The 23225-nt window shown below is 43.0% G+C and overlaps 1 protein-coding gene across 17 annotated transcripts in view; it reads left to right on the forward strand.

Annotated features, from left to right (window-relative positions):
• PLCB4 (phospholipase C beta 4) overlaps positions 1-23225 on the forward strand; it is a 459946-nt gene that overhangs the window by 301737 nt on the left and 134984 nt on the right. For 14 of the 17 annotated variants that reach the window (XM_068232509.1, XM_068232508.1, XM_068232514.1 and 11 more), the window contains 6 exons: positions 1698-1806; positions 8265-8475; positions 9755-9848; positions 11843-11922; positions 16790-16874; positions 16995-17054. In XM_068232509.1, the coding sequence (XP_068088610.1) occupies positions 1698-1806; positions 8265-8475; positions 9755-9848; positions 11843-11922; positions 16790-16874; positions 16995-17054 (639 nt within the window). The remainder of the gene's footprint in view (positions 1-1697; positions 1807-8264; positions 8476-9754; positions 9849-11842; positions 11923-16789; positions 16875-16994; positions 17055-23225) is intronic. The other 3 variants (XM_068232519.1, XM_068232520.1, XM_068232522.1) reach the window with 1 other exon arrangement.

Below are 23225 nucleotides of genomic sequence, written 5' to 3' on the forward strand. Positions count from 1 at the left end.
ACTTTAGGCTATGTAGTAATGGGCAAACAGCTGGGTCAGAGCATCTCCTAGCTATTATTATTTAGTATTTATAAAGCGCTGACATTTTCCGCAGCGCTGTACAGAGTATATTGTCTTGTCACTCAGAGCAGCTCACATTTTAATCCCTACCATAGTCATATGTCTATGATAATATTGTATAGTGTATGTATCACAGACTTGGGCCACTTTAGGGGGAAGCCAATTAACTTATCTATGTTTTTTGTGATGTGGGAGGAAACTAGAGTTCCCGGAGGAAGCCCATGCAGACATGGGGAGAGCATACAAACTCCATGCAGATAGTGCCCTGGCTGGGAATTGAACCAGGGACCCAGCACTGCAAGGCAAGAGTGCTAACCACTACTCCACCGCACTGCTCCTAGATTAGGGATGTCGAACTCCAATCCTCTGGGGCCGAGGTCCTTGCATGGTTTTGTCAAAGCTCAAATGAATTGATGGGACTGAACCAGGAAAAGGGTGGTTCACTACATAGAGCACAATTCTCAATGTCTCAGTCCATCCTATACACTGGCATGAATATGACCCTCGAGGACTGGAGTTTGACATCTGTGGTCTAGGCGATTGGTGCTCGGATGACGGATATGTTCTATGGTTACGCCAAGTGATGCATTGTGCGTGGAAAGACATCGGTAGCATCTGGCGCAGCAGACAATATCCACAGCCTCCCAGTGTAGTAACTGCAACTCATGGGGCTCACCAGCAAAACTTTGAAAGGGCCTCCCCAAGGTTCTCACCCCTTCCCTTGGTGACCTTCGGGGGAGGGGGGGGGGGAATCTTGCAAGGCTCGTAAAATAAGTGTGGCCATCAATATCTGAATAGGAGCATTGTTCCATGTATTGGAGGAAGGTAAGGTTAGTAGTAGGAGGCCCCCAACAGCTCTGTGGTTGCAGGGGCTGCTCTCCTACAATAACACCCCTGTAACCTCCATATCCCTCTCACTTCAGGTGTGCTATAAAGTAATATTTTGCAGCAACATTGAAATGTCTCATTTAAAGAGGAATTTTAGCGAAAAGGGATAAACAATAATTCAGTACATTACAAAGTGAGAAGTTAAAAAATTAAAGCGAGATCATGAAATGATTGATATTCGCCATGTCATTTGTTCATATTGTTTGAACCACAATCCACCTGCACGTCATCATCTTTACTACCGGCAGACATAAAAAAACAGACAAGCACCAACTGCCATTATCTATAACCACACCCCCTAACAATGCGATAGGCTAAAAGGTTGTTTTCTTATAGATATACATATGCACAGAGGGAGATACTTGTTGCTTGATATTTGGAAACAGACATTATTTCCCACAATGCAACAAGGCTCCCACAGTGTGATGTCAGGACCTAAGTCCTGACATCACACTGTGGGAGGGGTTTCACCACAATATCAGCCCTACAGAGCCCCCTGATGATCTATTCGAGAAAAGCTAAAGGTTTCTCATGGGAAAGGGGGTATCAGCTACTGATTGGAATGAAATTCAAACCTTGGTTACAGTTCCTCTTTAAATATATCTACACACATGTAAATATACAGATGTTGGTTTATACTGAATATGCCTCTGTTCACATTGAATTGGTGAATTTACTGCATATAGTTCACGAACAATAATGGAAACAAAACTGTTAAATTGTGAAATGAAACCATCTTTTCAACGCAGCATCAACGAGATCCCCGCCTGAATGAAATCCTGTTCCCGTTCTTTGAAGTGAAGAGGGCGCTACAGATTATCGAGACGTATGAGCCCGATGACGAGCTGAAAAAAAAAGGTAGCGACCACATTTGTACTGGAAGCATGTTCTTCGCTTTAATTATTGTACCGAGATTCGCAACTGAACACAGAGGACCTTTGACCCTCGCAGTGTAGATATTTGATTGAACAATTCATATTCCATATGTGTTTTCTAATAACCTGCCCAATCGCGTCTAATGAAAAGTACATCCATTTCACATCTTGATACATGGCGGGCGCCTGGCCAAGTTCCTAGCAAAAGTTGTATTAAAAGTTTTACCCAGATGCGACATTGTGACCCAGAAAATGAACTACAGACTGCAAATTACTACAGACAGTGAGGAGGTTTAAATCTCAATTACTGTGACCTTTCCCTCTCCTCGGTGTTTCGCTCAAAATTAGACTGTTGGAGGCTGAATGAAAATAATCTTGTTAAATTATGTCTAGCCTTGTATAAATGTGCTTAAAGGACCACTATCACAAAAAATTTTTTAAATACATGTAAACACAAATAAGAAGTACATTTCTTCCAGAATAAAATGAGCTGAAAATTACTTTTCTCCTATGTTGCTGTCACTTACAGTAGGCAGTAGAAATCTGACAGAACCGACAGATCTTGGACTAGCCCATATCCTCATGGGGGATTCTCAGGGTTTTCTTTAGTGTCAAAAGCACTTATAGAGAGACTGAAGCCTTTCAAAATACCTGTATTTATGCTGCATGCTTCTTCATCATTATAACCCAAGCTGATTTGCTGTGGGGACGCTGCATCACAAGGGCTTTATACCCCCCAAATCCCGTGGCAAAATTCCATGACTTTCCAGGTCGTGGATTTTGCTGCCTAGGGAAGGCAGAGCTTTGGGCTGTAGGTCTGCCTCCAGTACAGACAGTCAGCGCCGATCGCCATCTCTCCCCGCCCCACTCAGTGAAAGAGGAGTGAGAGGAACGGGGAGAGGCAGAGATCAGCGGAGATTGATGTGAGGAGAGGCAGAGCTACTGCCCAAAGCTCTGCCTCTACCCAGAAGGAGCCCCATATCTTGCCCTGGGGATTTCATGGGGATTAAGACCTCGCTCTGCTGCGTCCCCGCAGCAAATCAACTTGGGTTATAATGATGAAGTGGCCTGCAGCATAAAAACATGTATTTTAAAAGGCTTCAGTCTCTCTTTAATGAATGGCAGCTGCTTTGTCCAACTGCCAAAAAAAGTGTGCAGCGAGCAGGGAGGCTGGCCAACATCATTGTATTAGTCCTTTTCAGAGATGGACTTTATAAAGAATAAAAGCCATGCTGAGAATCCCCCATGAAGTGATGGACTAACCCAAAACCTGTTGGTAATGTCAGATTTCTACTACCTACTGTAAGTGACAGCAACATAGTAGAAAAGTAATTTATGGCTCATTTTACTCTGGAAGAAACATAATCCTTATTTGTATATGTTAACATGTATTTTAAATTTTTTTCACGATAGTGGTCGTTTAAAAAAGTTTATGTGAAATAATGATGGAGAAAATTGTACACTGTACATTCACAGGAATGAGTGCATACATTGTTTTCAGGGAGGCGAATTTAATTTTTTATAAATGTTTACAAGATTTACTTTTTCTTTTTAGATTAAAATTTTGCTTCACGAAGAAATATTTCCTACATGGTTATCTGTTTAGTTACTATGGAATGCCAAGCAGTGCCTGCTTACCTGGAGGTACCCTTTTAAAGTGGGATTATACTCCGAAAGCTAACATTTCAGTAACTACTCTTAGTTACTTAAAACAACATTTGAAAGCATTTCCAAAGCATTCCCTATGTGTAAAAGCTATATGTTAACTGCAGAGATCAGTACAGGCTTGCTTATATCTGGTTTATCGGCAAATGTACTCATTGCCGACAACAATCTTTCTGCCTGTGTCTTAACTCTGTCACATTCCTTTTCTGTTTAAGTGACTAAGCTGTTGCCAGGGCGATTTCTATTTAGCAGAGGGAGGGAGCAGATTCAAGACACAGGCAGAGAGTGTATCCTGGCTGGCATGATAACATTTTCTGATTAGCCAGATATAAGCAAGCCTGTGAAAGTAAATGTTTTTACACACAGGAAATGCTTTCAAATGTTTTATGTAACTAAGAGTAGTTACTGAAATTTTAGTTTTGGAAGTATAAGCCCACTTTAAAGTGTACCCAAGCCGAAGCTTACAAAATACGTACCTTAAAGGGTAACTTTAGCCTAAGCAAACATACTGTTATTAAATTACATTAGTTATGTTAATTAGAATAGATAGGTAATATAATCTCTTACCCACCCTGTTTTAAAAGAACAGGCAAATGTTTGTGATTCATAGGGGCTGCCATCTTTGTCATGGGGGCAGCCATCTTTTTGGTTGAAAGTAGGTGACAAGGAGCAGGAGACACAGTTCCAACTGTCCGGTGTCCTCCTGATAACCCCTCCCAGCTGCACGCGCTAGGCTTCAAATGTCAAATTCAAAATGTAAAAAAAAAAATTGCACCAAAACAGCAGAACGAGAACAACTTTAGAAATCCCATCATGCTTTGCACAGCATCAGGGAAAAAAAGCCCGGGCAGTTTTCTTCTGTGCAGCTAAAAATGAGGCTTGTATAAGAGAAACAAAGTTCTGATGCTGTGAAACTGTTAAAGAAACACCAAGCCTTTTCAGTGCTGCTGAGTCGATTTTTAGTCTAGAGGTTCACTTTAAGAGATGGAAGCCGCAGGATCCTTTAAAGGTTTCCCTTACTACTTGTCCCCTTTCGCTGAGGGTGCTCCCCAGAGGATTAGCGACAAGGCATTATCACATCGGGGTCGCACAGCTCCTCTTTCTGAAGCGTGGCCACACAGTAGGCACGCGGCCTGCTCACGCATGTGCAGTAACTACTGCATTTACGTGGACAAGCTTGCGTGGCTACTGCGCGGCCACGCTTCACGATGAGGAGCTGTGCAGCCCCGATGTGGAGGAGGGCCACGCTCAGCAACAGGGGACAACAGAGAAGCGTCAATAGGATCCTGAGGCTTCCCTGTCTTAAAGTGGATCCGAGATAAACTTTTACTCATTGCATAATTGTGTTCCTTTCATATAGTTTATAGGGCATTCCTCAAGCCAAATACTTTTTTTGTTTTGTTTTAATACTCTAATTCCCTATAAACTAAACAAGCCTCGCCCACAGCTCATTTTGTGCCTTGGCACTGTAGCAAGGGCTTATGGGAGCTCAGTCTGGGCAGGAGGAGGAGGAGGTTACTAGCCAGAGATTTCAGAGGCAGAGGGAGGAGGAGAGGGGACTTAATTTACACACAGGCAAGCTAATAGCATATCCAGCCCTCAGCCTGTGACAATGTGACAAAAACAGAACATGGCTGCTCTCATTGTATCACAGGAATAAATAATCATAATCTTTTGAAGCTGTTTGCAGATAGATATGCTGTGTAAACTTCTAAACTTTAGATAAGATATATAGATTTTGATCCCGATCTTCAGCTCGGGATGACTTTAATATTGAATTAAATGGGTTAGAAAATTGCCTAATTTCATGTACACATAATTCAATTTTTCCCGGGTCCATCTTGGCACAGAGGCCTGGTGCCATGACAGGTTGATCTGGCTCCGACAGGTTTTGATGCCAGCTCAGTGAAGGCAGAAGTGTCGAAAGTAACCAGGCATCAAAGTAAGGAGCACCAGATCACCCACTTCTTCCAATATAACCTTGGCCTTGTAATTTTGGCTCCGGCTGGTTTTGGCACCAGGTTAGTTTCATTTTGGAGCTGGGGATTTTCACTCACTACTTCTTCATTGCGTATTTTTTATGGGGTTTTACCACCTATTGGTAGAGTTGTAAGGTGTTTAGTTTTCAAGGGCTTTAGTGCATGGGTATGAAGATGTTATAGTATTTCGTGAGGCGGAGAATAGTTAATAGTTAGTTGTGATAGGTGGGGATAGTGTTTTACAATAGCAAGGGTAAACGCTAAGTCTCGGGAGGGATAGTATGGCTCTTTATGTTAGGACTTTGCTTTTTTGTTAAAAAGGAAATTCCACTGTCTTGATAAAATTGCCGTAAATATCAATTAGCGCTGTCTCAATCTTTCTGTTTTATGTTATTAAAAAATGACCTGTTCATTTCAATTTGCAGCTGGGAAAGACTGACTATAAGCCCAAATTGCAGAAGTAATCAGTTTGTTCAGAGACTTTATCCATGTTGCAGGAGTAATAAGCTGTACTTATCTGCATAGAGCAGGAGACTTTGCTAATAATTTACAGCACCTGCACTAATAAATTAGGTAGTAGAAAACTTTAAATAATCCTTTCTACCAGTTGTATCTTGCGCAACCAGCACCACCCTGTGGTAAGCTGGAAAAATAACAGATGCTAGCACAGTTTGTGACTGAAGACTTTATTTTATTATAGTAATAAATGTGGGTCCAAAGCCACTTTAAGTATGTACTAGTACTAGTAAACTAAACTAGTACTAGTTTAGGGCGAGGTTCGTATAAGAGTGGGGTTAGTGAAGGGGACAGTTACTGCATTTTCTGGCGTATAAGACTACTTTTTAACCCAGGAAAATCTTTTCAAAAGGGCGGGTGCTGGAACTTCCGAGGCAGAATGGAGTCCGTGGTTGCCGCATATGGTGAGGGGAGCTCAAAAACGTCTGCGGCAGCATCCCCGCCATATGCGGCGACTGTATGAAAGCAGCAAGGGCGGTGCTGTACAAGTATGGTAGAAGAAAACCCACTCACTAGGATTAGTGGGAAGAAGTGACTTAATGCGGTCCCAATGAAGAGCTGAGGGGGCACCTCACTGGGAAGGTGTAAGTGAAGTGTGGAGCAAGCTGCAGGCATCCGTGACGCCTGGGGTATGGAGAAAAGAGATATAGCGGCGCTGAGCCCAGGAAAACATGCCTCTTTCACCCGCCTGGCCCGCTCTTGTATCTTATTATTGTACCTCCTTCTCTGCCTCTCAGATCTCACGCCTGAGGACTGCAGGGAAGCGGTGCAGACGCGCATGTGTGAGATCTGAGAGGTAGGGAAGGAGGTAATAGTATACAAGGGCGGGACAGACTGGAAAAAGAGTCATGTTTGCGCTATTGCTCTTATAGTCTTGGAGACAGGGATAGCTGACCTATCCAAACAGGATTTGTATATAACAGTAAGGTAAGGTACATCGCTTGCCGTGATTGCCTGGCTGTTGTATACTGGGTACCACATACAGTACAGCACCAGTATCTTTACCTGTTTATACAGTATATCACCAGTACATACAGTACAGTATACAAATGTCCAACAGTCAAGAGGGGTAGTCTTATAGGGCAAGTATATCCCAAAATGTATATACCGGAAAAGTTGGGGGTTCGTCTTATATACGCCCAGCCGTCTTATAAGCCAAACTCATGTTTTATCTTAGGCCCTATTTTGATTGCCACCAATGATAGGTAATACAGTTTCTCAGTGTATTCAGTATACTTTTCACCTGTTTACTGAGGTTCTTTCCTTTCCAGAGGGTGGTGAATATCTGTACCCTTTCAACTCGTTCAGTAATGATTTATTGGAAACAAAATTCAAAAAACTACAATTGTGCTTACAGCAAAAAAGGGCACCGGGTGACGCCACTAGTAGAATATAGGCAATACTACCGATATTCTATTATTGGACACGGGATAATTATGATGATAGAATATCAGTAAAATTACTGATATTCTATTATCGCTTTACCTAACCTTCCTCTTACACTAATCTGAGGACCCTTTCACACCGGTGCGGTGCAGTATTTTTACCGCACCCTATGGAGTCTTTCATACTACATCGTTACGGCGCGACACAACAGAAGTTTGAGCCACATCCCCAGAAGTCATGTTAGTCTATGGCGACCCGTGGATGTTTAAAAAATTACTGAGGCGACGTTGCGGCACGCATGTGCTGAAGTGTATTTAAATAATACACTTCCGTCTACGCGAAGCAGTAAGTGAAGGCAAATGCACGTCACGCGCGTGTCACTTCCTGCTTGGCCGGTGGCCAGACAGGGAGCACCATGCAATAGTGCGTGTCCTTTGAAGGCCTGTATTTGATGGTGCAATGCTCTGTGTTTCTGGTGTAAAACCACTTATCTACTCCTAACATTAACCTACCGACTATCTAAGCTTAACACTAACTTGCCTTACCTACTCCTAATGTTATACTACCGCCATCTAAGCCTAACATTAATCTACCCCTACGTACTGCTGACACATAATCTACACTTACAGGCTCACCTCTGATAACATACCCAGATGCCGCTACCTCCACCGCAATCCTCATTGCCCCAGCGCTTTGGCTATAACCGGTGCCCAAATTGTCCATTGGGCGCCGCAATTACTGTTGTAATCAGTGCAGTCCCCAAATTTCCGAGTGGCCACGGGCACCTGTCCCGCACTGTGGAGGGGCTACCTTCATTTTTTACTGAAGTAAATTTCCAAGTATGCACCTTGTTACATACAACCCTTTTGGCATAACCTTGTTTTTCTGTTGGCAGGTTGCATGTCAAGCGATGGCTTCTGCAGGTATCTGATGTCTGATGAAAACGCCCCCGTCTTTCTAGACCGATTAGAACTCTACCAGGAAATGGATCACCCACTTGCACACTACTTCATAAGCTCCTCCCACAATACGTATCTTACCGGGAGGCAGTTTGGTGGAAAGTCCTCAGTAGAAATGTACAGACAGGTCCTCCTGGCTGGATGCAGGTATTTGCTGTATTTTAAAATCACTGCTTGTATGGTGCTTAGAGAGAAATTTCAAAATATTAACCATGGTGTTTTGTGCATTAGGATTGCCTTTCCTAATACCTGAGACTACTCTGAGGTTACAGCTATATTCAGGAGCAGATGTTATAGGTCCCGTGATGACATGTTATGTTTTTTGGAAACTTTTTGCATCTTGCGGCCTGCTCTTGGGGTAGATTTGCTAGGACGGCCAGCCCTGGGCATGTTGGCAGTTATTTTGAAAGTCTTCTACTATTTTTCAGACATAGCTGATTCTAACTTCTTTTGAGATCTTTCTAAATCCCTTACCAGACTTTTAAGCTGCTACCATCTTCTTTCTGAAGGCCTCACAGTGCTTTTGGTCTCGACATGCTGACTACTCTCAAGTCAACAGACAGGAGCACACCAAGTTTAATATCTGAGGTTTAAGCAGAGCACCTGTGTGTGATTTGAGCCACACATACATAAAAACGCTTATACTGTAGATCAATATTGTCCACAGATAATTTTGCCATTTTCCATGGACGTAATTTTGGGTTTATTCACATGACTACTTCAATGCCTGTTTTCCTGCCGGGGGCCTATGGCTTTTACCATGAGCTCCATAGTACTGGATGGAAACTTTGGGGGCAGTTCACGCAGATTTTCAGGGGCAGCATTCTTTAGGGTTGCAAGTTCTGAGCAGTTCAAAAAATATGACAAATAGCTTTCAGGAATGGCAAACATCGTTCAGAAATTAATACCTTTTAATAGCATTTGCTGTTGTTTATTATTGAGGGACATCCCATTTCTGAATATCAGGTGAAAGTTGCAAGAACACTGGGAGCTAATGTAAACCATGGTTATGATACAGACCGCAGTGATTATCAATGTCAGTACCCTCCTCTGCTTCTGTCTGAATGAGTGTAAAATGTTTGAAATTCTGCCCTATCTACTACGGAGGGTCAATGAGATGCAAATAATTCAGGATGCAGGATTATGCAAATTGTTCATGCAAAATGTATGCAGTTTAAAGAAATGGACCAATCGAATTCCATCTTGGCCAAACTTGATTGATCCATTTTCAATCTGCAAACATTTGAATAATCCAACAACAACTGTAAATTATTTGCATCTTATTGACTATCCCCACTATCAATAGAAACAGCAGCCACTGCATTCATCTGCATGGGCTGAAATGGTCGAAATTGATCTTTTTGCCCTTTACAATCACTTTAACAATGCGCATTTTAATTTGAATGTGTGTTTTTGTCTTGGGTAGGTGTGTTGAGCTAGATTGCTGGGATGGAAAAGGTGAAGATCAAGAACCCATAATTACACACGGAAAAGCCATGTGCACAGATATCTTATTTAAGGTATGTGTTCATTATTACTGTATTTTGCCCTTTTATAAGCACTGCCATTTATCTGCACTTGTGCCACATTTATTTAAAAGGCCACAGACATGGTCGTCAGGGCTGGATTTCTAGAAAGGCCGCAAAGGCCCGGGCCTTGGGTGCCTGCAGTCCAAAGGGGGACCGGGATATGGAAGAGGGGCTGCTACAAATGAAAGAGGAGGCTGAAACTGGGAGCAACACATGAAAAAGGGAAACTGATGCCCTGGGAAGCTGTTCATGAAAGCAAGTGGCTGCTATACATACAGGATACACATGGAAGAGGGGGCTGCGCATGGAATGGGGGGGGGGGGGTGCTGCACATGAAAGAGGAGCAACAACATACTTGGCCTAGGGGCACAAAAAGTATAAATCTGGCCTTAATAGTTGTCAGGAAAAACTATCAAAAACAGGACAACATTGATGTTTGTTTTGCCATGTCTGGCATTTGTTGGTTCTCAGAAGACATGGCTTCAAACTAAGTGGATGAGGCTCTTTTTCCACCTCAAATAATGCTAAATGAAGACCATACGCATGTTCAGAACCAGGGCTGTGGAGTTGGAGTCGAGGAGTCAGAGTCGGAGCAATTTTGGGTACCTGGAGTCGGTGGTTTCAATAAACTGAGGAGTCTGATGATTTTTTAACCAAATCCATAGCCTTTGTAAACATTAGACTAAGGAGTCGGAGCAATTTTGGGTACCTGGAGTCGGAGTCGGTAATTTCATAAACTGAGGAGCTGAAGCAGATCATTCCACAGCCCTGTTCAGAACAAATGGTTTGCCACAGTTTTTTTTTTTTATTTGTTTTTTTTCAATTTAAGTGAATAGGGTTTCTGATCACCCCTTTAGGGTATATACATTTTGTATGTCCTCCGCTTTTCTGACATTTGCTGAATCATTTCCCCCCAAAAAAACCTAGGTAATGAAGTCTACAATTTTAGAGTTGCATCAGTCAGGCAGCTTTTACGCTTGTGTGGTGATTCTATGGCATGGCAGCCTACCATGGATTCACCACGCTGCATGAATCAGTAGTATAAATGACCCTGCGCCGCAGTGTGGAGACATGTCACATGCATAGGCCCACCACCCGATCAGTGACGTACTCCCTGCTGGACAAGGAAGTACGTCACTAGGATTCCCATCGGTCCGCACATGCGTGCCGTACCGTGCCTTCCCACACACTGCGTATCTATAGACCTACATTACTGCATAATCCATGCAGTAGACACGGATCATGCGGTAATGCATGGATGACTTTGCGGAAGGACTGCGGAGATAATTATACTTCCATCACATCTCGTAAGTAGGACAGTCTCCATAGACTTTCATTGCCTCAGCGGCCTCTTGCAGTAAAATAGCTTACCACAACACCACAGCGTGAAATAGTCCTAAAACTAAAAAGTATGTTTTTGGCTTTTTTTTTCATTACGTTTGATGCAAAGAGCATCCCCAAATTTTCATCTTTCCTCATTAGAAATATGCTAAGATCAGGACTGAGTTCTGTACAGATGCATCACTAACTTAGAGGCTAGCGATGCATCTGTTGCTATTGAAGGCAGAGGAGAGACTACACATGGCACATGCCGGAACGGCTTCTGAAGGGCGGGGTTAGTGGAACAACGCTCGGAGGTTGCTCGGATGTCATTAAAGATCCACCATGTTAAATCTTTAGGTAACATCCCCCCTACACTGTCCTCACAGAGCTTTGTGTTTCCTCATCTACCATTCTAGCTGTATAATAGCTTATAATGGCCAAATCCTGCTACACATGTCCTTTTTAGTCAGCCTACAAAATTGATGGCAGTCTAATTTTGTGAGCACTGATGATTATTACTTTATTGAGTGTCTTTGTCACTGAGCTCAAAGCTCGACATATTTGAGACATAACCTGACAATGTTCACATCAGACTCATCCGTAATGTTCATTTGGTGATTAAAATCTCATTAACACAACATAATCTCTGCTTATTTCTGAAGGATGTAATACAAGCCATCAAGGAGTATGCATTTGTCACCTCGGAATATCCGGTAATTCTTTCGTTTGAGAACCACTGCAGGTATCTTTTTTTCTTGCTTAAATTATGTGAACCTCTTTTTAGATGTTTCTTGTAGCTTATATGTTGCTAATCTAGATAAGGCTTTAATTTACTGTGCATAGTTATTTTGATTTCAATGCATTAAACTATGCATGGCATTTTGCAACCATGGCTCTAGGCAAGCAAGACAACAAATAAACCATGTCACTCTTTACCCCTCTATTAATAAAGCAGTGGTAAAGCTATTGTCTGAGATCCTGTGCTTAGTGTGCCAGCATGTAAGCAATGAAAACTTGTCAGGAAAGGACCTACTATGTAAAGGGAATGACAGAAAGTGAGCATTAGTAAGGAATACTTAATACTGGGGGTATGCCTGGCTAACTATATTAGGGGAGAGGGCTACTTAATACTGGGGGCCCACCTTGCTACCTATACTGGGGAGGGGGCTACTTCATAAAGGTAACACACCTGGCTACCTATACTGGGGAGGGGGCAACTTTATACAGGGGGCTCACCTGGCTACCTATACTGGGGGAGGGGGCTACTTAATACTGGGGGCACATCTGACTAACTATATTAGGGGAGACGGCTACTTAATACGGGGGGCACACCTTGCTACTTATGTAAGGAGGGGGGTTGCTTAATACTAAGGGCACACGTGGCTATCTATTCGGGGGGGGGGGGGGGGGGGGAGTCTCATCGGCTTTGTGAACTGGGGTCCAAACTAACACTAGGGGCATGGTTGGCTTCCGGTACTGGTGGACAGGGGGGCACTTTGGCTATTTCTACTAGTCTGGCCGCTTTGTCAAATTTAAGATCCCTTTGTGTCTCACGAGCCAAAAAGTTTGCCCACCCCTGAGTTGCACAGTCAGGCTTAGGCTTTGGAAAGGTATCTTTAGAGTAGGTGTTAAATGTCAGGAAAGAGATTTTCAGGAAAGAGGAAGTTAAGATTGAAAATCTTTTAAGCTATGTGTCAGAGAGTTGGTATATGTTGGGGTAAAGTAGGTAAATGTTAGGCACCAGGAAGAGGGCTCTTATTTAAAGCGGTTTAACACCCAGCATTACAACTTTGCTTTAAAAGATTGCTTACAGCTTACAAACTATTATGCCAGATTTTTTTTTAAGCAGAAATTCACTGAATGGGTTAAACATGACATTTTAGTGTTGGATTTAACTAGGAATCCGCATCCGTTCTTATCTTTTAGTTACAAATGTATCTTTATTTGGAATACAAATAGACCTTTGAAAAGCCTGCTGGGGAAGCCCTCTTTGTTCTCTCAGAGCAGTGTTTGTTTGTTACATTGTAGATAGATACATTTGTAACTAAACAAGCAAGCACGAGGAGGATTTCTAGCTAAATGCAGCACTAAAATGTCATGTTTAATCCATTCAGTGAATTTCTGCTAAAAAAAATATCTGGCATAATAGTTTATAAGCTGTAAGCAATCTTTTAAAGTAAAGTTGAAATGCTGGGTGTTAGACCACTTTAAGGCAAATTTCACACCAGGACGTTGCGTTAGAGGGGGCGTTAAGGTCGCATAACGTCCCCCTAACTCAACGTCTGGTGGTGCTGGACGCGTCCAAAGTACTGCATGCAGTACGTTGTCTTGTGACGCAGCGTTACAATGTAACGCAACGTCCGCACTGTGAACAGCCCCATTGATTTTTCATTACTGTGCGGTGGGCTGCGTTACAGGCTGCTCTAACGTGCGCCTGTAACGTCCCACTGTGAAACCAGCCTAAGGGTATGTGATGTAACATTTGACAAGATGAGATAGACCTGTGTATGTACAGTCCCAATCCTTCGTAGAACTCAGCTGTGTTAATTTTATGGGGGGGTTTTAATACCTGTGAGGTTTAAGAACCCTGAGCTGTAAATGACCGTTTCTCTGCACTCGAACCACAGTTGGACTGCATTGCAGATTTGTAAAAAAACAAAACTTTTATGTGGGAGTGTTCTCTTTACCCCCACCCCCAACTGTCTTCTTGTGTTTTTGTTTTGTTTTCTGCTCTTTTCAGTAGGAACAAAGGCAGAATTTTTTGGGGGGAAACATCATCAAAACATATATTTGTTTTTTTTACTGTTTACATTGCCATTTGCAGGAATTTGGTTTGATGTACATTTCTCCAAAAGAAACCACAACAACACGAAACCCCTTTCTTGGAGTTAAGCTTTAATTTATAAAGTAGCAAAACTCTTTTATTTTTTACTTTGTTTTAGGCATGCTAACATTTATTGAAAGCATATTTATCCTCCGGAATTCTATTCCATATTTGTTATGTCTAGATATGTGCTTTAATTGGCTTACAAATGTAAGAAATATGTTGTTGCCTCCGGCATTTAACAACAGCACCTCCTGCAGCTCGAAGAATGTTGGAGATCAGCTCTTTGCATTCTCCCACACTACATGTTGTCTTCAGTAATAGGGTCATCAATGGGTCTTTTCAAATATTTAACATTTTCCTGGAAGGTTAATGCCAATTACTAATTAACTCAGTAGATGCAAAAAGAAAGTTTTTGAAACTCTTTAGGGTTCTTTGTCAAGTATGATGCAAAACTAGATCCTTAATTCACAAACAAATAGATTTTTATTAACTTATATAGACGAATGACATCAGCTTTTGCACATTTTACAGTTAAGGCCTGTACTCACTATGTGATTGTTCCGACGATTTTAATGACCACCGGCAATTTTTTTGAGGGATCGTTTCCGTGACCTCATGCCATGGGTACAGGTTTGCGATCACGTGGACGCCATTTAGCAACGCACGAAAACAACCACCCTCACGGCGGATAGGATTGTTAAGATCCCTGCCAACTCCGCCGTAAGTACCGCAATCACTTGACTTCCCGTTTGCGCCCATCATGCGACGTAACGCATACCGACCAGCCAGAAGATGGCTCACGGAATGCTCTTCGTCAGGGGGGCGTTGCTGGATCCATCTTCACCGGGTGGTAAGTATTCAGCTTTAGGCTAATAATGATTATAAACAGTCTGAACAAAGAACTGACATATTTTTTGAAGACTCTGACCAAACACACTTGACATTTCCTATAGGGTTGGTGGCATACCTACAATCCATGTGCTTCCCCCCAGCAAAATTTTGATTTGTTCACACCCCTTACCTTGCCTCCCCTTGGTGACCTTCACAGCTTGGGGGTCCATCTTACAAGGGCCATAAAACAGGTGTGGCCATCATTATCTTCACACCATAACAAGTGTAGCCACAAAAACACCTGATTTGGAAGTTGGTCCCCTGTATCAGAGAAAGGGAAGGTTAGTAGTAGTGGGCCCGTGCTCCAACAATCTAACCTACACCGTTGAACTAACCTACATCCCATAGACATTACTATCCCCTCCCCTTACCCTAACCCTAACCCTCCTGCTATACGTTTGATAGTGAATGTAGTCTGATTCGACAGGTAGGTTATTTCGTCGGTACACCCGCCCACAGCTCTGGCCTCACCTGCCATTGCAGGGGCTGCTACCCTATTATTTTCATCCCTGGTTGGTGGCAGAAAATGATGTAATTGTAGATGGTTCACATTTTGCTCTATATATTCCAAAAAACAGGAGCAGAATAAATTCTATTAAAATAGTATCGGCACAAAAATATACCGGTGTGTTAAAATGGTGTCTGCAGTTTGGAAGCTTTGGATGTATTTTTGTCTTCTATTGCACTCTCTACATTTGTCACTTAAATTATTTCTTCTACGGCAGGAATTGACTGCTACAGATACATAACTTGGAGGCATATTCACTGAACAGCAGTAAAAGTCCCGTGCAGTCCAGTACAAAGTGCACGGCAGTTGCCTAGGTAAAATGCGTGTTTCTAGTAAAACCTGGGTAACATGAGTTGCACTACTTGTGCAATGTGCGCTATAACAGTTGTGCAAATATTAGTAAAATTACCGTGTGCCATCTTCTCATGGTAGTTTTACTGGCCTCTTATGAATATGGCCCATTATTGTAAGCATTTAAAAAAAGCTTTATCACACAAGCATACCTGTGATTTGTCAGTCCTCTGGAGCTCTGCTTACGTAGTTGTAAAAATTGCCTTGCATAGCTCTCAGCTGTTACTGAGATGGGAGTGTTTACTACTGCTAGTGATGGTCATGTCTGGGAGAACGCATGGAGATGTGATCAGTTTGGTGAGGTGATTGATATGCAAGTCTCTGATTCGCTATTCATGATCATGTGCTAAAGCAGGAAATCAAAAGCAAATCAAAATCACAGCAAATCACAGCAAATCAAAACAGTGCAAATTTATAAGCTGATCAAACAAATCACATGGCTCCATGATTTAAAATTGTGGAGGGTGATCAGAGAACACACCCTACAACAACAAAAAAATAGAGACGACGGCAGCCCCAATAGTGCAATATGTCACAAATGAGGAGTGTTGAAGCAAACTGGGTGTGTGTCCAGGCAAACTAGGTATGGTCACACTCTTGCTAGGCCACAGAGGGCCAAACGGTACACCCCTCCAACAGAGAAAGAGGCAACCAGGAGATGATAAAACTATGTTAAAAAATAATTTAAAAGAAAAAAATGAGGTGACTTACCTCAATGAAGACAAATTCTTAAGATTCATTTTATATATACACTGGCAACACGTTTTGTAGGTCTGTGCCCACTTCTTCAGGCCAAATAAAATGCCAGAAGTTGCTATGAGCCAATATTCACAAGCCAGCATCCCTATATATAATTAGTATCCCCAATCACTCTGGAATGTCTCATTGATTTAAAAAAAAAAAAAAAAAAAGCTGTAGTGGTAAAAGTTTGATTTCTGCTTTAAGTTCACTCTACAATATTAAACCATGTGAAACATGCAATTTGTTGAGGTGAGGGTCAGCGCTACATTTAAAATATGTTCTGTATTTCAGCAAATACCAACAGTACAAGATGTCTAAATACTGTGAGGAGATTTTCGGGGACCTCCTCCTGAAGCAGCCTCTCGAGACTCATCCGGTACGTAACCCTTCAGGCCTGCTTCTGTCTTGGCTCATGAGGCATTTTCTTGTCACTGTTATGCGCTCCATTGAAAGGCTGGCAGAGTGTGAAGCTGAGGACTGTTGTTCATTTCCACAGGAAAATGTCAGTGAACTCAGCATACAAGGCAAAGGGAAGGAGGCACAGCCCCCTTGTGAAGTAAAAAATCTTGAGTTTTGCTGCCACCTAGCGACGCAATATAAAATGATCATATTATATTTATTTTATATAGGATTGAAGTGGCTTTGAAATGACACGCTTAGCAACATTTGAACTCTGTGTCTGCTGCTTGCAGAGAACCTGTACTATCCCAAAATCCTGTAAAGTAAGTTTTCTATAGAGAAGCGGGCACCATGAAATGCAAGGACCTACCTTTTCTGTTACGGTTGGCTCTTTATTAGTGTGTGTGATTTGTCCTTTAGGGGTTTTTTTTGTGATCAAATTTTTAATAGCATTCCTAGTACTATGTGAAGTTTTTGTGTAAATATCAACTGAACAAGCCTCTCAATGGGCACTGCCTGGGCCACTGGCATCCGCAAAAAATCACTTTAGAGTGGAGGGGCAATAATTTTTCATGGCCACAAAAATTAGAGGCAGAGAGACGGATGGGCTAATCCACTTAAGAGATGCCAGTTTGGCTGCAGGGAAATAAAAAAGGAGGGGGGGGGGTAATGGCATTTATTCTCATTTGAATTAGTTTGCAGCTCCCCAAAATCTTGTTTGTCACACACCTAGACCCATATGCAATTACATTTTTTCTCCTGTGGTTTTTCCTAGGAGATAATTTTTCATCTTTAATTTAGAATAACTTTTTAGGACTTTGCAATGGAAGTACCAAAAAGTAGATGAAAAAATACAATCAAAGTATACAAAGTATTTTTTTGCTTGCTGGGGATTTAAATTGCATTTTATTGACAATTTTGAAAATATCACCTAGGAGAAAACTTAGGAGAAAAAGTGAATTGCATACGGGCCCGAGTGTATTTAATGGTGTCAATTTTTTTTGTGCTTTTATGCATTTGAAATTTTCCTGATGGCAGGTCTGCAGTTTTTTATGCACGTGTGATGCTCGATTTGCGTCCCAATGCAAGTCAACAGCAACGCATAAAAATCCCATTTTTCATTAAAAAACATTGCATGATTTAGAAGTCAGTTATATACATATTCATGTAAACTAACTTCATTGGCATACATAAAAAAATTGCTAAATGAGAAATCGCATACAAATGCTCATTAAGAGTAACAAAAATGTGCCCACAAGTTGTTAAAAAATACCCATTAGTTTTTATTAGATGCTTTCTCATTGTATCTACAAAATACCTTTAAAGAGAACCCGAGGTGGGATTTAATTATGTTAGTGGGGCACAGAGGCTGGTTGTGCACACTAACACCAGCCTCCGTTGCCCCATGGTGTGCCTCCAGGACCCCCCTGCGCGCCGCTATACCCCCCACAGTGCTGGCGACACACAGCGTGTACCTATGCGCTGTCTGTCATCGGCGCTACCCGCCCGCGTCACTTCCCTCCAATCAGCGGGAGGGAAGGGATACGGGCGGGTAGCGCCGATACGGAGGAGGCGGGGGAGCGGCGCTGACAGACAGCGCATAGGTAAACATTGTGCTGGCGACACGCTGTGTGTCGCCAGCACTGCGGGGGGGGGGGGGGGGGTACAGCGGCGCGCAGGGGGGTCCTGGAGGCACACCATGGGGCAACAGAGGCTGGTGTTAGTGTGCACAACCAGCCTCTGTGCCCCACTAACATAATTAAATCCCACCTCGGGTTCTCTTCAAGCACCTTACAAAAATAAGTAGGTATGGAAATCAATATCAGACTTGAATACATTTGGGACATCTTTGAAAAAAATGTAATGAATTGGGGAGCTTGTCTTTTTTTGGGCCCTAATTCAGTTAAGTTTTCTCCTGCATTCTCAGTGAAATGCCGTTTTGGCCCACACCAAGAAAGTAGATAAAAATAGGTTGCCCAAAATTAAAAAGGAAGTTTTTGGCACTCTGAAACAGAGATGCACAGCTCAGACACTGTCTCGTATTGATCTGAGGAAGCGGGCAGGTCCTGTGAAATGTGTTGTCTTTTATTTGGTGTAACAATACAAATCTTAACCTCTTGTCACAAGGCCAGACTGTTCCTATTATTTACCTCCACTCTCACTACATAGTGCATCACAATTAGGATGCCTCCTCCCATCTTGCATTGTTTCCTCCCCCGTCTCAGGCGTTATCTCTGTGACTTCATTCAATGGTTCTTTGCATTTGCTGCAGCGTGACCCACGATGACCCAATTGAGTCATCATAACTGAGTGGAGATGGTCTGTCAGAAAACATACTATGGACATCAACTGTTACAAAAACCTATATGAATGGACACAGTGGCTCGGACATCAGATTCTCTGTTATTCTTCACATTGCCAATACGGCATAGGGTTGGCCTAGCCTATGGTGGCTCGTACATTACTTGATATTGCGATCCGATCGACCTTCCCCTTCAAAAACTATCAAATCGGAAGAGAATCTGTACTACAACATGGCTGCTCAATTGATCTTTTGATTGATTTTCAGTCAAAATCCATTACATGCGTCGATCGAGAATAGAATAAAAATCTCAGTCGCAAGGGCTCAATCTGGTGCATGGCATTGGATAACGCGGTGACCCTTAGACCCAGGGATGATGTCCCCACAATGTATGTCGACCACTCCCCCATGTCCGTTTGCAGTGTAAAGTCTCACCTCAGAAATATTTGGCATTATCTTATCATAACAGTATTTAGGATGTGTCTCTTTCCTGCTGTTCAGTCAATATTTATAGCAGTGCTTCAGGGGTGCTCGGTGGGCACTATGGAAGAGCCAGTTAATGACAAAAGAGATATGTCCTATGGTGCCAATTCTTCTAGAGAACCGTACATGGATTTTTATCAGTACAGGTTTACTGTAAATTGCAAAACTTGCATTGCTATTTGTTTTTTTTGTTTTTGCTTGAAATGTTTCTGTCAAGTGTGTAAGGCTAAAGGCAGGATTCCTTGCTTTCTAGAAATTCCTCAGGATTCTCTGTGGAGAAAAATAAAACGTGTTTACTAATGCAGCAGTACATCTGGAATAAATTTACTCTCTATTAGGAGCCCTTAAGGAGCCCGCTAACAGTACAATTGTTAGCTAATGGTCATATTGTATGAAAAGGTGATGGGTCAGATGATCCTGAATGATTGCATTATCAATTGTTTTCTAAGCCCCTACACTTGCATTGCAAGTGTGCGTTGCATTACTCTGTTTTACCACAGGATTATGCAACCGCAATGCAAGTGTATGGGGCCTTACACACTTACTGCGTTTTACTGTAATCCAGGACTGTGGAGTCGGTACAAAAATCTTCCGACTCCGACTCCTGAGTTTATGAAACCACTGACTCCAAATCCGACTCCAGGTACCCAAAATGGCTCAGACTCCGACTCCTCGACTCCGACTCCTTAGTCTAATACTTACCAGGGCTGTGGATTTTGTACAAAAATCATCCGACTCCTCAGTTTATGAAACCTCCAACTCCGGGTACCCAAAACTCCAACTCCACAGCCCTGCTGTAATCTTGTGGCTCTAAACCTTTTACTGACGGGTTCTTGACTAATCCATTGTCTCTTGGGGAATTCTCAATTTTTTTCTATATGCTTTTCAAATACTCCCTTGTGAAGTCCTTCTGGTCTGCCTACTCCTGTGTCATTATTGTTTTGGTTGGACAGGTGCCATCGCTGTTCAGGGAGTCCCTATGAAACTAAAGGAACATTTGAGAATCCCCATAAGTAAATGTAATACTCCAAATACTGTCAGTAAGAGGTACAGAGCCATCTGATGCTAATACCTACTGTAAGTGACAGCTACCCCAAAAGTGTATTTTACATTTTTCTTACATAGTGACCCTTTAGAAGGATGTAAAGTTAGTGAGGGAAAGGAGATTAAACTTTGACTAAAGACCAACTTTAAATAATGAGAGAGTACCATTCATTTGTGGTTTCAGAGCTAGGGTTAGTATCTTGCCCTTAGTCTTCAGATACGTGTGTGAGTGTTGTACACTGTGACTTTGTGGCAGACACCTTTGTGTGGATATTATCAGGCTTATGTATAAACATGATGCACACAGCTTTATTCGTACAAAACAAAAAAAATCACTAGAAGGGTGGCTTCAAAATCAGTTGTGTGCCCTGTAGTTTAGCTCAAAGATATGGTACAGAAGAGCCATCCTACTGTGAGGAATATGCATACGTCTTACAAAAAAAAGACTTTTGGCTGAGAAACATTTGAGCTACCTAATAGAGATAGAAGAACGCACCACTCCATCCTCAACTGAGAGCTGCGCGGGATCACAGACAACCCAGCCAGTATGGAAAATGGTCTGATTGGCTTCTAGTGTTAAACCTAGCCTTGTACTTTTTACTCGTGCGGCTCATGCGCAGTATTTCAATTCCACCTTTGTCCGCATGCGTGCATGCCAAGATCACGGGACAGTATTTCAGTTCCACCTTTGTCTGCATGCCTGCATGCCAAGATCACGGGACAGTATTTCAGTTCCACCTCTCTGACCGTGTGCGTGCATGCCAAGATCACGGGACAGTATTTCAGTTCCACCTCTCTGACCGCGTGCGTGCATGCCAAGATCACGGGACAGTATTTCAGTTCCACCTTTGTCTGCATGCGTGCATGCCAAGTTCACGGGACAGTATTTCAGTTCCACCTCTCTGACCGTGTGCGTGCATGCCAAGATCACGGGACAGTATTTCATTCCACCTCTCTGACCGCGTGCGTGCATGCCAAGATCACGGGACAGTATTTCAGTTCCACCTTTGTCTGCATGCGTGCATGCCAAGTTCACGGGACAGTATTTCAGTTCCACCTCTCTGACCGCGTGCGTGCATGCCAAGATCACGGGACAGTATTTCAGTTCCACCTTTGTCTGCATGCGTGCATGCCAAGTTCACGGGACAGTATTTCATTTCCACCTCTCTGACCGTGTGCGTGCATGCCAAGATCACGGGACAGTATTTCAGTTCCACCTCTCTGACCGCGTGCGTGCATGCCAAGATCACGGGACAGTATTTCAGTTCCACCTTTGTCTGCATGCGTGCATGCCAAGTTCACGGGACAGTATTTCAGTTCCACCTCTCTGACCGTGTGCGTGCATGCCAAGTTCACGGGACAGTATTTCAGTTCCACCTCTCTGACCGTGTGCGTGCATGCCAAGATCACGGGACAGTATTTCAGTTCCACCTCTCTGTCCGCGTGCGTGCACGCCAAGATGACGGGACAGTATTTCAGTTCCACCTCTCTGTCTGCGTGCGTGCATGCCAAGATCACGTGACAGTATTTCAGTTCCACCTCTCTGACCGCGTGCGTGTATGCAAAGATCACGTGACAGTATTTCAGTTCCACCTCTCTGACCGCGTGCGTGCATGTCACGTGAGAACTGTAAGTGCGGACAGAAAGGTGCAATTGAAATACTGTACTGCACATGCGTCTTGCAAGTACCTCCGGTCACTGACTGAATACAGTTGCGACCGCTACCGGAAGTAAAGACAAGCGGAACCTCTCAGTAGCGAACAGACACGTAGGTAAGTGTGAAGACACACCTCTGTATGTCTTTAGGTTACCACCATTATTTCGCCTCAGACTTCATGTAAAGCACACCTGAAGTGAGGGGGAAATGAAGGCTTACTTATTTCCTTTTAAACAATACAAATTGTCTAGCTGTCCTGTTGAAGGTGGCCATACATCTAGTGATTTTGTGGCCCGATCGACCATCCTATTTGATAATTTTATCGATGCTGCCACAACAAGCATGCCGATTGACGATTCAACTGATTTTGGTCCAATATGTGTTGAATGTATCGTTCAAGCCGGCTGGAAAATCTAGGGCCAATGTGGTCAATTGGTGCACGGCGGTAACGGCAATGTAGTATTGGGATGAGCAACAATCCCGACAGAACCCCTGGCTGCTGTCCCCCCAAAAGTTAATGTGACCCCGCCCCCGTGTATTAAAATCTGTCACCTGTCTGGGCCACCACGAGTGTACAGCTGCTCCTTCTTACTCCAGTCACCTCCCACATGGCTGCCGCGTACAGCACATGTATATGTGCGACGCTGGCAAGGTGATGAGTGCGGCGTCATGAGGCTGATTCCTGAGAGATTTCATCCAGAAATCAATCGGGAATCGGCCTGCGATGTATGGGCAGCCACCAGATCACTCTCTGATCAGATTCCATCAGGGAGATCTGTCTCTTGACCGATCTGCCCATACCTCGCTAGATGTATTGGCTCCTTAATACTTTTAGCCATAGA

Source organism: Hyperolius riggenbachi, chromosome 4 (assembly GCF_040937935.1).
Source record: "Hyperolius riggenbachi isolate aHypRig1 chromosome 4, aHypRig1.pri, whole genome shotgun sequence".
Lineage (NCBI taxonomy): Eukaryota > Metazoa > Chordata > Amphibia > Anura > Hyperoliidae > Hyperolius > Hyperolius riggenbachi.